Here is a 13,696-nt window from a genome sequence, read left to right on the forward strand (position 1 = left end):
TGATGGATACCTGATCTCCCATGTCTCTCTGTCCCTCAACCCAGGGTGCCTGACTTGGTCCCATGCACCTGTTACTGTCTTCTTATGCCCAGAATTTCTGAACCCACTCAGCTGTCTGTCTGCCTTGGGCTTGGGGGTGGGTACGGAGCCACCTGACCTGCTCCTCTGGACTTGGGGTTCCTGAGGTGGTCATGAAGGGACCCCCTAGGACTTCCTAAAGCCTTGGGATGATAGCCATGCCTTCTCTAGCGTTTCTTTCTGAGACATGTCCAGTCTCAGGGGTTGGTAAGTCAATGTCCTGGGTTTCTCAGTCACTGGTATGCCTACCCTAACTGCTCTACCAAGGCTGGCCACCCCTGTCCCTTCTTGTGATGGGGCCACCACCATTCCTGGGACCTCCTAACTTGGTTCACCCTGCTCCCCTTTCTCTGAAGCAACAGAGGGCATCATCTTGTTTGAGGGGTATTTTGCCCTCAACTCCACTCCTCCATCATATTTCTCCTGACCCAAGATTGCTCATTAACCCCCACCCCGCCACACACACACACACACACACACACACACACACACACACACACACACACACACACCTCCAAGGTCAGGTTGCTCTCATCCCTACTCTCCAAGGTCAAGGGTTTGTCTTCATCTCAGGGATATGCTTCTTTTGGATAAGAGGAACTTGGTTTTCTTGACTGCTTCTTGCCTGGCTAAGTTGCTCCCTGTGCCACCCAGGGCAGGAGAGGAGCTGAGAGACACAGTTTTATTTTAATTTTCCAAGAAAGGGTTTGCACACCCTTGAGTATGGGACTGGACCTTATCTTAGCTCCTGAGTTCATAGCTTGTAACACCCTCACTTCTCAGCCCAACTGAGGGTGACATGGGTGAGGTAACCAAGGCACCAAGGAGCTAGAGTTGTGTCACTATGGCTGTTGGTCAGTGAATAAGTCTTAAAGACATCTGCAAGCACTCTTCTGGGGAACCCTGGTGAAGTGAGTGATGGCACTGGTGTGGTCACTTCTACCAGCTGCTTCTATGCACTCATTCTCATATAGAACTCTTACACTCTGGGCCTAGGAGAGATGGGAGGGGACTGTCCCCCCTTTTACTGGAGTGTGTAGGGACCTCTTCAGGCCTCTCCCTGCCAGAAGGCAGCAGCAAGCTGGGAGAGATATAGGGACAGCAGTCCTGACAGGGAGCCTCTGATTCTGACCTGTGACTGTTGCCCATGCTGGAGGACTGGCAAGTTTTTTCTCTGATCTGCCATCATCTCTCCAGTCCTCCACTCAGAAGCCATCCTGTGTTTGGGATCCAATTTTACTGACTTCAGGAGCAGCCAGGCCAGAGATATTCAGAAAACTTCCCACAAAACTGCTTTCTTCTCCCCCCCCAGCCCCCAGCTTCAACTACGAGCCGGCAGACTATCTTGGGGTCCTCTCCTCCTCTCTCTGGAGAGGATGGCAGGAGCTATGGGGACACATAAGACTATCATGCATCTTATCTGGGGCTAAACATCTTATCAGTGTTTCTATCTCTAACATGGGCATGATAGTACTTAGCCATCTTACAGGACTGCTATAAGTAGGTGAGTTTTTGTTTAAAATATTTTTGGCTTTGAAAGAGGTGTAGGAAGCCAAGTATTTATCATTGAGGGATTGTTCCATGTTTGTCCTGTCATCATCTCTATGTCCCATCCCTATAAATACATTCTTTTTTTTTTTTTTTTTTTTTTTTGCCTCCAGGGTTATTGCTGGGATTCAGTGCCTACATCATGAATCCACTGCTCCTGGAGGCCACTTTTTTCTCCTTTTGTTGCCCTTGTTATTGTAGCCTTGTTGCGGTTCTTAGGGTTGTTGATGTCATTCGTTGTTGGATAGGACAGAGAGAAATAGAGAGAGGAGGGTAAGACAGAGAGGGGGAAAGAAAGATAGACACCTGCAGACCCGCTTCACCGCCTGTGAAGCCACTCCTCTGCAGGTGGGGAGCCGGGGCTCAAAACCGGGTCCTTAACGTGGGTCCTTGAGCTTTACGCCATGTGCGCCTAACCCGCTGCGCTACCGCCTGACCCCCAAATATACACATTCTTCTTTTCCCTCCCTCTCATCTCTGTCTCTGTCTATCAACCATCTATCCATCTATTATCAGTTATTACTATCATCTGTCTGCATATCTATTTCATATCTATCTAATCTATCTTATTCTTCTCCCTTGTAATTAGTGTATTCTTGATGTTTATAACTTATTCACGACTGATAGTTGGTGGTTTTCAATAGAGGTGATTAGGACTGTAGGTAGGGACATTTGTGACTGTCCCAATGCCTGTGGGATGGGTATTTATGAGTGGGGACTATTTATGAATGTTAAACTTTGTCCCTCTGACATAGGACTATCCTGCCCCTAATGCTGAGATTATACTCTCACAGGAGGACATTGGAATGGGCTTGCAGGAGGACATATGTGGGACAAAGCATCTTATAAGCAGACCCACAGTGCATGCACATCTCCATGGGACAGTGAGGGTGTTTCTAGGGCTCTGATTAGAGAGAACCTTTTAGGAAACCCCTGTTTGGAGTACTGGATACTCAGCTATGCTGATAGTCAAGCCAGTGAGACCAAAGGCAAAGTCTTTCTCAGTTTCCCATTCTTAACCTTAAAATAGGACCTCAGCATGTTAAGGTTGTGAGCTTGCTCCCAAGAAGGTAGCAGGTGAAGGTGTGCATGTGTGAAGCACATATAGAGTTCGGAGTGGGTGAGCTGTGTGTGGAAAGGGACACATGGTGGTATGTGCAAAAGCTGAGTGTGTCTGAGGCTGGGGAGACTCCACACATTTCAGGAACACTCTTTCCTGGCATGACGTTTACCTGTTGGGGTCCTTGGAAACTGAGAAAAGTAGGAGGCACAGGGGGAAGGCCAGCCGAGCCCCTGGGCTCTCAGTCCCTGTTACCCCATCTCACTATCATAGACAGCTGTCATCAGAGGGGTGGGGAAAGGTGGCTTGGAGGGGGGACTTCTTGGGGAAATTCTCTTATTGCTTCACTGTATTTTGTCCCAGGTTGGAGTCCACACCCTCCTGCCTTCCACCTTATCTGCAGTGCTTTTGATTATCTTATGCATGGTTTATTCCTCTGGCTTGGAAGACAACAATATCCATATTCAATTTTCCTATATAACTCTAGAGCAAAATGATGCAGCAATGGCCCCAGCTGTGTGTGGGGGGTGGGCTCAGGCCAGTGGTTACCTCTGGGAGGTGCAGCTGTGCACACACTTAACACTGACTTGTGTTCAATCACAGGATGGATGTGATCAAATTGTTTCCTTGCCTTTTTAACATGTTTTGCATTGTAGAATTTTATTTAGCTTTGCCTTGGATGAAATAAAAGCTATGTTTGATAGAAACAGTTTGGGGTTTCTGTCTTTTTGACCACTTGGAAATTAGGTTCTAGTTTTTGTTTTTGTATTTTTTTCTTTCTTGAACTTCAGTATAACTTTATAGGTTTTTTTTTTACTACGGGAATTGTTGTCACTAAGCTACATTTTCACATGTTCTCAACACAGAGGTTAGTACTTCTCACTTTCAGCCAAATGTCATCCTGTTCCATCATAGGGACTCAAATCCCCCAACCTTTAGTGTTCTCCCCTCCCACTACTGAGTCCCCAAGTCTGCTGGGATAGACTGCAGACCACTGAGATTCCACCCTCTATTGTTCTTTGCCTTGTTTCTTAGGTCCCATCGATGAGTGAGATCATCCAGTATTCATCCTTCTACTTCTAGCTTGTTTTGCTTAACATGACTCCATTCAGTTCCATAGATATTACAACAGAAGAGAAGCTGTGTAATATTCCTTTGTGTACATAAACCTCAATTTCCTTAACCATTCATATGCTTTGGGCACTCGAATTGTCAGATTTTGGCTGTTGCAAATAGTGATGCCATGAACACAGGTGTGCATGGAAATCTCTGGGTAAGTGTTTTGGGGTTATTTGGATAGATGCCTAGGAGGAGGGCCAGGTGGTGGTGCACCTGGTTTAGTGCATTTTACAATGCGCAAGGACCCAGGTTCAAGCCCCCAGTCCCCACCTGCAGGGGGAAAGCTTCATGAGTGGTGGAGCAATGATGCAGGTATCTCACTGTTTCTCCCTTTCTCTCTCTCCCCCTTCCCTCTCAATTTCTGGCTGTCTCTATCCAATAAATAAATAAATATAATAAAAACATTTTAAAAGATGCCTAGGGAGGAATTGCCATATAGTAGGTTTATTTTAAATATCTTCAGGAATCTGCAAACTGTTTCCCACAGGGGCTGAGATTCCAGTTTTGTTACCTGCCAGCTGTAATTAGGACACATCTCTACTTTTGTGAACTACAGTCAAGTTGTGCCTGAAATACTACCAGTTTAGGTGAGATCACACATGTAAACTGCTTAAGGATATATCTAGGCATTCATATCATATTTGTGCTGATACTATCTCTGCAGCATTTGGAAATGTGACTCTTTAATACGACATCCTGAACTGATGATCTTGACAATGATTCTGGTACAGCTAAATGTCATCATAGTCCATTCCCCTTCCAAGAAACATTTTTTAATTTTTAAAAAAATATTTATTTATTCCCTTTTATTGCCCTTGTTGTTTTATTGTTGTAGTTATTGTTGTTGTTACTGATGTCGTTGTTGTTGGATAGGACAGAGAGAAATGGAAAGAGGAAGGGAAGATAGAGAGGGGGAGAGAAAGATAGATACCTGCAGACCTGCTTCACCGCCTGTGAAGTGACTCCAGTGCAGGTGGGGAGCCAGGGGCTCGAACCCGGATCCTTACACTGGTCCTTGTGCTTCGTGCCATGTGCGCTTAACCCGCTGTGCTACTGCCCGACTCCCTCAAGAAACATTTATCGAGTACATATTGTGACACTGGTGCTACTACAATGGGCTAGATATAGGTCACACTCTAGAGACTGGGTTGAAACAAAAACACAACTTTGCTTCTCATGTGAGTCCCCAGTTCAGGCTGCCTTCCATGTCTTGCTCAGAGGCCTGCCCTCCTCTAGGTGCTCAGAGCCCCCTCCATGCAGCCCGCGGATGGAGAAGGAGAGAATGAAAATGGAGTGTTGGAAGTTTTATGGGTCAGACCTGGAGGAGGGCCACATTGTTTTGTCCACACATTGCCCTATATGGAGTCTGTGGCAGCTGACTGTAAACCCATATTTGAAGTTCTTTATCTGGGAATCCCGAGGCTTTAAATGCAGGGTACTTTGTCTTTTAGATGGTCTGTCACCTGCCACATGTGCTCCTTTTGTCTGCCAATGCTTCATGGAGGCATCCAAGCCCAGCTCCCCTATCTGCACTGGGCTCAGGGTTCATTCTAGTTTCAGCCTTCATATGGGTCTAGGACAACTTGAGACTCTCATCAGTTGTTGCTCCCAGATCTCTACCTTAGTTTCCAAGCTCATGATTCTCATGGTTGTGTTTCATTTTATATTTTTAAACTTAAGTATTTCTGTGATTTCCTAAAAATCTATTAAAACCATCACCAAGTATATATATATTATATATATATTATATATAATATAATATATATATGTTTCCTTTCGTTCTTTTTTTCTTTTCCCTTTTGTTGCCCTTGTTTTTTTTTATTGTTGTAGCTATTATTATTGTTGTTGTTACTGATGTTGTCATTAGGACAGAAAGAAATGGAGAGAGGAGGGGAAGACAGAGAGGGAGAGAAAGATAGACACCTACAGACCTGCTTTACCACCTGTGAAGTGACTCCCCTGCAGGTGGGGAGCCAGGGGCTTCAACCATGATCCTTACAATGGTCCTTGCGCTTTGTGCTACGTGTGCTTAACCCACTGTGCTACCACCTGACTCCTTTCTTTTCTTTTTTAAAAATTTTGTTTTATTTTCCCTTTTGTTGCCCTTGTTATTTTTTTATTGTTGTTGTAGTTATTGTTGTTGTTATTGATGTCGTCATTGTTGGATAGGACAGAGAGAAATGGAGAGAGGAGGGGAAGACAGAGAGGGGGAGAGAAAAATAGACACCTGCAGACCTGCTTAACCACCTGTGAAGCGACTCCCCTGCAGGTGGGAAGCCGGGGGCTCCAACCAGGATCCTTAGGCTGGTCCTTGCGCTTTGTGCCACATGCGCTTAACCCGCTGCGCTACCGCCTGATTCCCCACCAAGTATATTTTTATCTAGCATATAGCTTTTCTAGATCAAGAGACTCCATTCTCTGACCCATTTAAGTGTAGAACATTATTTGTGCTAATAATATCCCCAGTAGCTACCTTGGGGAATACTTATTTTTTGGAAGTTTTTATTTTTATTTTTTTCTGTTTTGTTTTTGAGTGTGTGGGGCATAATGCAGAACTCTGGGGTGTTACACATAGAAAACATTTACCTTAGATATTTATTAGTGACTTAACATTGATTTACAAAATTATAAGATAACAGGGGTGTAATTTTGCATGTCTCCCACCACCAGAGTTCTGTGTCCTCATCTCTTTCATTGGAAATTACAGTAGTTCTCCCACGGTCACAGGTATGGGTTGACTATAATTTCTATAACTACTATAATTATAATTATAATATATATATTTGCCCATTTTCCCCCATGGTTTGGGAAATACTTTGTACTTAGAACTACTTCATTTCGGGAGCCAGGAGGTAGCACAGTGGGTTAAGCGCACATGGCGCAAAGCACAAGGACCAGTGTAAGGATCCCGGTGAAGCAGGTCTGCAGGCGTCTTTCTCTCCCCCTCTCTGTCTTCCCCTCCTCTCTCCATTTCTCTCTGTCCTATCCAACAATGACAATATCCATAACAACAACAATAATAACTACAATAAAACAAGGGCAACAAGAGAGAAAATAAATTAAGTAAATATATAGAAAAATTACAAAAAAAAAAACTTCATATCATGCTCTAACCAACCGAGCTAACAGGCTAATACTTTTCCCTTTAAATGAATAATAGAAAGCTCATTCAAATCTCTCTAGGTAGGACTCAAGAGATGTGATATCTTTCTAATCACTAAGGGAGCTATGCTTTAATGCCAGCTTTGGATGGGCTTCCTCCCCAGCCATAGGTGATCTAGAAACCAAGGCTGATATTATGGGCAAGGAAGAAGGGCAGAAGGGCATGGAAGTCCCCATGCAGGAAGACTTGCTTGCCCCTTAGCTCCCTCAGATTGCAACTCACAGCTACTCCCACTCACAGCTCTGGTCTTTGTGTCTCCTTTCCTTTGTTTCTACTTTGAGAATCAATGGTATCTTCTTTTCTCACTCAAGTCAAAGACTGAAAGTCTTTTTCTAATGGTTCCAGCTCAGTTCTTATCAAGCAGTCAGTCAGCCTAAGTCAGACAATGGTACCTGTTTAATAATAATTTTTCATGTAGCAACAGTGGTAAATAACAGCAGCTTTATAAATGGAAACATACAATGTACACTTTGAGTGGTTTCTTGTTCATGTAGACTTGGGGATGGGTGAAAAAGAAAGTGAGCTCTGACCCTCTTCTCCCTCTACTCCAACCTTTGGTTATCTGGTAGCTCTCACCAGAGAACATTTCTTTATTTTTTCCCCTTTTCTCATATTTGATAGGACAGAGAGAAATTGAGTGGGGAAAGGGAGAGAGAGAGAGAGAGACAGAGAGGAAGAGAGAGTCTTGCAGCATGCTTCACCACTCATGAAACTTGCCCCCTGCAGGAGGGGACCTTGTGATTGAACCCGTATCCTTGTGCATTGTAACATGTGCACTCAGCCAGGTGTGCCACTACCTGGTCCCCTAACGTCCAATTTCTATTTAGGAAAGTTCCTTCTTGGGTGATCAGTGCTTTTTAAGACATTGGTCTTGGGGTGCTGTGTGTCCTTTTCAGGTGACTGTACCTTTCTCCTTGGGATGCTGGGAATACGAGGTGGCTGAGGTGGGGTTTCTGGCTTCCTCCTGAATGCCCAGAGACTTTGGGGTTTCTTACAGGAATGGACGTATTTTGCTGCACCAAAAAAAAAAAAAAAAAAATACTGAAGCTATGATGAAGAGGTGTTCCCACAGGGACTCTTGCTCTGTGCCTGTCTTCTGGGGAATCCTCAGGTGGGCAGGAGACAAGCAATTTCCAGCTTTGTACAGGGACAGCAGCATCATGGCACAGACTAGAATAAAAGACCCATCAAGAGAAAATCAGCTGATTGAAATGGGATAAATAGTAATGTGCAAAATTAACCTTCCTTGCTCAAAGCTCTTTCCTTTTTTCTATAACCCTCCCTAGTAACCCTCACAAGCCTGTCCACTTCCCTTCTTATTAGAATTGTTCTTTGGAAAATAGTTAATCAGCTCATTCTTTCAGAGAAAAGAAAATGATAAAGTTAGGTGTGTTCCATATCTGAAAGTTCATTTAATAGAATATCTAAATCTAAAGATTTATTTATTCTTAAAAGTTATTTTATTTTTAACTTTATTTTATTTGATAGGACAGAGAGAAGAGGGAGATAGTGAGGGAGAGAGACAGAGAGGCATCTGCAGACCTGCTTCACCACTTATAAAGCTTTCCCCCTTCAAGTGGGGACTGAGAGCTTGAACCTAAGTCCTTGCATACTGTAATGTGTGCACTTAACCAGGTGCATCACTATCCAGCCTCCTAAAGATTTTTTAGCTTTTAAAGGTAGAAAAACTCCATGTCTATCACTTTCTGGGAGGGAAAATTATTTGGAATGTAAAGGGTTGTCATTGAAGTGTAAGGGTGGTTTGGTACACTCAGAAGGAAGGGAGGGCACCACAGGTAAATACTTCACCTTGCGGACATTGTAGATCCAGTTGAGATAGGCCGTGACCTTGGTGTACACTCCTGGGGTACTTGGACCTCCGCAGCCATGGCCCCAGCTCACGATGCCCACTACTTGCCACTGGTTAGAGTGATACATCAGGGGTCCACCGCTGTCACCCTGTGACAGAGGCCAGAACAGGGGTTGCTGAGGAGGGCAGGTCAGGTGGGGTATGTGTGGGGTGGATCTATCTTTTCCCTATTGGTCTGTCTGTTCTTCTGTCCTTCCCAGCATACTCAGCCATTCCACTCTGTTCCTACAGCCTGGGGTCCCTTTATCTTTTTTTGGGTGGGGGGGGGGTGGAAGATTCTCTCTTAGTGGCCAAGGATATCATGGGTATACTGTTAGCTGTCTTTCAGAGATCAGAATTAACACGAGCGAACTAAAGTCTCTAAAGCCCCTACCATAAAGAAGCCTGGTTATCTATGTTTAACTGAGTATTTACCAGATTAATTAAACCACATATAGAGGGCCTATTTCATGCCACTATTCTAGGCAATTATGGGTCAATCAAAGAAAAGAATAAAGAGCCTTGCTCTCAGGAAACTTGGAATCAAATGGGGAGGGAGGGAAGGAAGGAGGGAAGGAGGGAAAGAGAGAGAGACAGAGACAGAGAGAGACAGAGAGAGAGAAGAGAAGAGGAGAGAGAGAGAGAATCAAGAAGCAAATAATAAAACAGACAAGAAAACTGCCAAGTAGTGAAACGTTTGAGTTATTCTTGCCAGCTTCTACAGCCCCTACAGCTTCCTCCCTTAGAACCCAATAATACTCCAGTTTAACTGTTTGTCTTGTGTTCCCTCCCACTGTGGGCTGATGATACTTTCCTCAAAGTTCAGTGTCTACCTGGCATTCAAGAGGTAAGTAAGAGATACTGCTTGAGTGAAGAAATGTGAAGACCAAGGGGGCAAGAGTAAGACTAGGGATTTTATTATAGTGACTTAGAAGATACTCTGGGGGTGAGGGAGTGAGACTGTAATCAGACAGGCCATCCAGTATGAGGTGGGTTTTCTCTGGTATGGTTTAGTTGCTTGAGGATGGTTACAGAGAAAAGAGAAGTGGGTTTCCTGCAAGCTTGCAGCTCACACTCTTGAAAATGATGAGATGTAAGGATGGGTGGGGGAGGGTAATAGCTTTATATGTGGAAAATATATTTGGAATCTCTGTGTCTCCATCCATGCATGTGCCCTTGTACCCATCTATGCATTCATTACTGCATGCACACATTTACACAACCATGCATACATCTTCCATGCTTCAGTGCATACATATAGCTATCCATGGAACCATCCATTCTTATATCCTTATCTGACTACAGTCCTGCCTTCCCTTATTCTTTCCTCTCTTCATCATGCATTGAGTGGCCATCATACTCAAGTTTCCCATGGGACATTCAGCCTCTAGACTGCCTGATATCTCTAGATTAATATCCCACTCCATAGAATTTCCATACAGTTCTCGGAGACCCCACCTGACAGGTGTCCACGCCGCCCTCCAGGATGCCTGCACACAGCATCTTCTCTGTCACTTCCCCCTGATACGCATCTTCTGCATTGCACCGGGTGCTGTCAATCACCTTGACAGATGCCTGTAGCAGTGCATCTGACATCTTCCCTGGGACATTGGAAACACATTATCATTCTTGCCTTCTACCCCCCCCCCCCCCAGTCCAGAATAATTTCCTTGGTTGTTCAGCACTTTGGTGCCTGGACCATTCTGAAGAGTGGTCCTTCCTGCCATCACTGAGAGCTGCATTCTCTCCTCTGTGGCCCTGGTCCCAGAACTTACCTCCATTTTGCTTTGTAAAGCCCCATCCGATGACCCATAGTGGGGTGTCTGGACTGAGCTCTTCATCAGAGAATGGCAGGCAGATGGGCCTGACTGTGCCTGCCAGGAAAGGGGGAGGGGGTGCCCAAGGTTCAGGACATCCTGGCAGCTAAGCTCTCTGAAAGGGTTGACACCAGGATTTCTGTCACATATGCTCTGTGAGATGTTAATAGAAGTTCCATGAAAATAAGCTTTCTTATTTTTTTAAAAGTAAGTTTTAGAAAATGTGGGATAAGTGCAGTGTAACTAATTCTTAAAAGTTTCATAAACTTCTTGTATATTTAATATGTTAGTGTGCTTCAAGAAGAAGAGAACAAAAATACAAAGATATTTTAAAAATTCATTTGAAAATAGCACTCTCTTTTCCCCCCAAGGGACCCATGTTCCATGGAAGCAACAGTTGGAGATGCTGATCTAAATCCTACTTAATATAAACCCAAGTCACCTAAGAGAGCTGCTCAAGTCTATGGGCACCCCACCTCTGGAAGCAAAGTCTCCTGCTCTTATAGGAGAGAAATGGGCTCTTCTTATAGGAGAGAAGTGTCCCCTTAACAGAGCTATTGTGGAGGCTCTTGGCATTGGTCAGGGGTAGAGAATGGACTAGATGATCTCCAACACTGGGTGCATCTGTAATTCTTACTTTACTTGTTCTAAAAGGAGAAACAGACTCAGAAGAGTCTCCAGCAAGCCATGAGGTACACTGCCAGCTGAAAGGTCTAAATCCATTAGGAAATCCTAATGGCATCTGTGATGCCAGTCTGTTATGCTTGTTAGAAATCAACAGGCAACTGAGGTCTTGAGAGGAAAATTTGATGTATCTAAGGCTATTTGGTGAACTAGTGTCCCAGAAGGAGACTGACTAGATATAGGGGCCTCAGGTCACTCCCAGACCTTTGTTCCCATGTGCCACCTCTTACCTGAGAATGTGAGTGGGGACTGCAGCTTCACCAGGGCAATATCTTTGTCTTTGGGGTATGTGGTATTGCGCTCAATGACAAAGATCTTAGCCACAGGCAGGGATGGGAAATTTCCCAGTTTGTCTGATCCAGCCCTCACCTTCCAGTTAGAGAGATCATGATGCTTCCTGAGGGCAGAGAAATCTGAGTTCAGGTCTGAGTGAAGCATGAAGAGCCTTGGCTAAAGGTTGGGTCTTCAGCCCAAGGCTGGATATCCCTGTCTTTGAAGGTAGTAAAGGAAGGTGGGAGAAGGGGCAGTCTGAAGAATCACCTACCACAAATCAAATTCTAATAGATGTTTTGATCATTTTTTTTCCTTTTTCCTTAATGAAAACTTCCCAAGGAGAATTCTAACTGGAGGGCATAGGAAGGGGCTGATTACAATGCTTAAGCTCTGGGGTTCTGGAATTTGGTTCTCTGTAAGACTTTATTCTCTGTGCTATTTGCATGGTCAGTTCTCTTATGTCCTTGTATTTCTTCCTTTTGAAATTGGATATAACTTTGTCTTCTAGGGAAGGACTGGTAGCTTTTGTATGTTTCCCCAAATGGCCAAGAATCACTGGCCTGGACTGTGCATTCTTCTAGGCAATGATGGGGTATAATATACATGGGCATGGAGGATGGTGCTGGGCACCACCCAGTTGGGAGTCTCCAGATACTGAATGAAGAATGAGTGAAAATAAACTGGGCCTGGGAATGGTCAGGGAGTAGAGAATGGACTAGATGATCTCCAACAATGGGTGCATCTGTAATTCCCCTGAAGCCTAGCAGGACTTTCTATGTTGGCTTGTAAGGGAATCTGTATGTAATTAAAAAAAAGTTGAGGGGGGTGAGGGCATGCAAGTGACTCTAGATCCTGTAGCCACCTCTTAGTATAGTGACAAAGAGAGAGTGTACTCTTGGAAAACCAGGTAGAGGGGAGAGTGTCTGGGTGTGGATAATCTGAGGGTGGACTAAAGTTTCCCATTTGCAAGAGAAGGAACCAAGCTGGGTGGCCAGTGCCCTCTGCTCGTACCCTCAAGTCTTACAAAGGACCTGTGTCCAGTGTCTCACATGATTAGCGGTAGTAGCAAATAAAGGGCATCTGAACACAGGTTGGGGGAGAGTGGACCTAGGCCTTTGGTCCTCCATGACTTTGACCTTATAAAGTCTTACCTGAAGCAGTGGGCGGCTGTAAGGATCCAGTGGGAATCTAGGATGCTCCCTCCACAGACGTGTTGTCTGTTGTGCTGGATGCTGACCTGCCAAGGCCAAGAATCTACAGACGCCTTCTCCCCACCTACCACCCGGGGGGCCTTTAGGCTCTCCCCACAGTCTGGAGTCAAAGGAAGAAGGGAGAAAGACCAAGTCAGGTTCTTGAGAGATAGGGCAGAGTGCCCTACTGATTGGGACCTAGAAGGTGTGTGTGTGGCGGGGGTGGGGGGGAAGGCAGAGCCAGGCCAACTCAGAATTATTCATGGAGAGACACCGACTGTTCTAGACCGAGGTTGTCCTCAATCCACCCTCCCCCTTACTTTTTTTTTTTCCTTTAACTTTGGATGTGCTCAGCTTATGTTGTGAACTTGGGTGTGTCCTTTGTGCTGGGAAACCATGAACTTCAAAACTAAGCTGTGATACAGAATCATGAACGTTCTGCCCAGGTGGAGTATCCCTAGCCACTCCCTCAGAGTAACAAGTAGTAAACAGACGCCCATGAGCTGCTTGGGGACCAGGAAGTGGGCAGATAGTTCCAGAAACTAGATCTTCCCATTTAAACTTACCTTTGTTCTAAGGTCTCTCCTCAATGAGTGAGCTTCCCAATCTGACATCCCATTCTCTCTCTTACAGTCTCCTAGCCTAGCTTTCACATCTGACCCTTGGACTCTCTTTTGATGGTCCCTAGTTCCAAACTTTCACTGCAATAGCAAGGGTTCTGTGGGGGAAAAGTCCACCCTTTCTTGCTCTTTGCTAAGCATGAACTTTTAATAAGCTCCATCTAACTCCACACATTACTTTCTGTATGTCCCTGCACTCAAAATCCCTTCATCTTCCACTTTGTTGTAGTATACAGGTTAAACTCCTTCTAGACTAAGTAAAACTTCTGTCTAGTCAAATCCATCTGCTTCAAGT

The 13,696-nt window shown here is 44.8% G+C and overlaps 1 protein-coding gene across 3 annotated transcripts in view; it reads right to left on the bottom strand.

The window, feature by feature from the left end:
* Positions 1-7,387: 7,387 nt before the first annotated feature.
* LOC103114021 (transmembrane serine protease 4) overlaps positions 7,388-13,696 on the bottom strand; it is a 38,101-nt gene continuing 31,792 nt past the window's right edge. For all 3 annotated transcript variants that reach the window (XM_060179970.1, XM_060179972.1, XM_060179971.1), the window contains 6 exons: positions 12,743-12,902; positions 11,549-11,715; positions 10,593-10,691; positions 10,276-10,418; positions 8,778-8,927; positions 7,388-8,138 (listed from right to left, as the gene is read on the bottom strand). In XM_060179970.1, the coding sequence (XP_060035953.1) occupies positions 8,127-8,138; positions 8,778-8,927; positions 10,276-10,418; positions 10,593-10,691; positions 11,549-11,715; positions 12,743-12,902 (731 nt within the window). In that variant the 3' untranslated portion in view covers positions 7,388-8,126. The remainder of the gene's footprint in view (positions 8,139-8,777; positions 8,928-10,275; positions 10,419-10,592; positions 10,692-11,548; positions 11,716-12,742; positions 12,903-13,696) is intronic.

Source organism: Erinaceus europaeus, chromosome 20, assembly GCF_950295315.1.
Source record: "Erinaceus europaeus chromosome 20, mEriEur2.1, whole genome shotgun sequence".
NCBI classification, from domain to species: Eukaryota; Metazoa; Chordata; class Mammalia; order Eulipotyphla; family Erinaceidae; genus Erinaceus; species Erinaceus europaeus.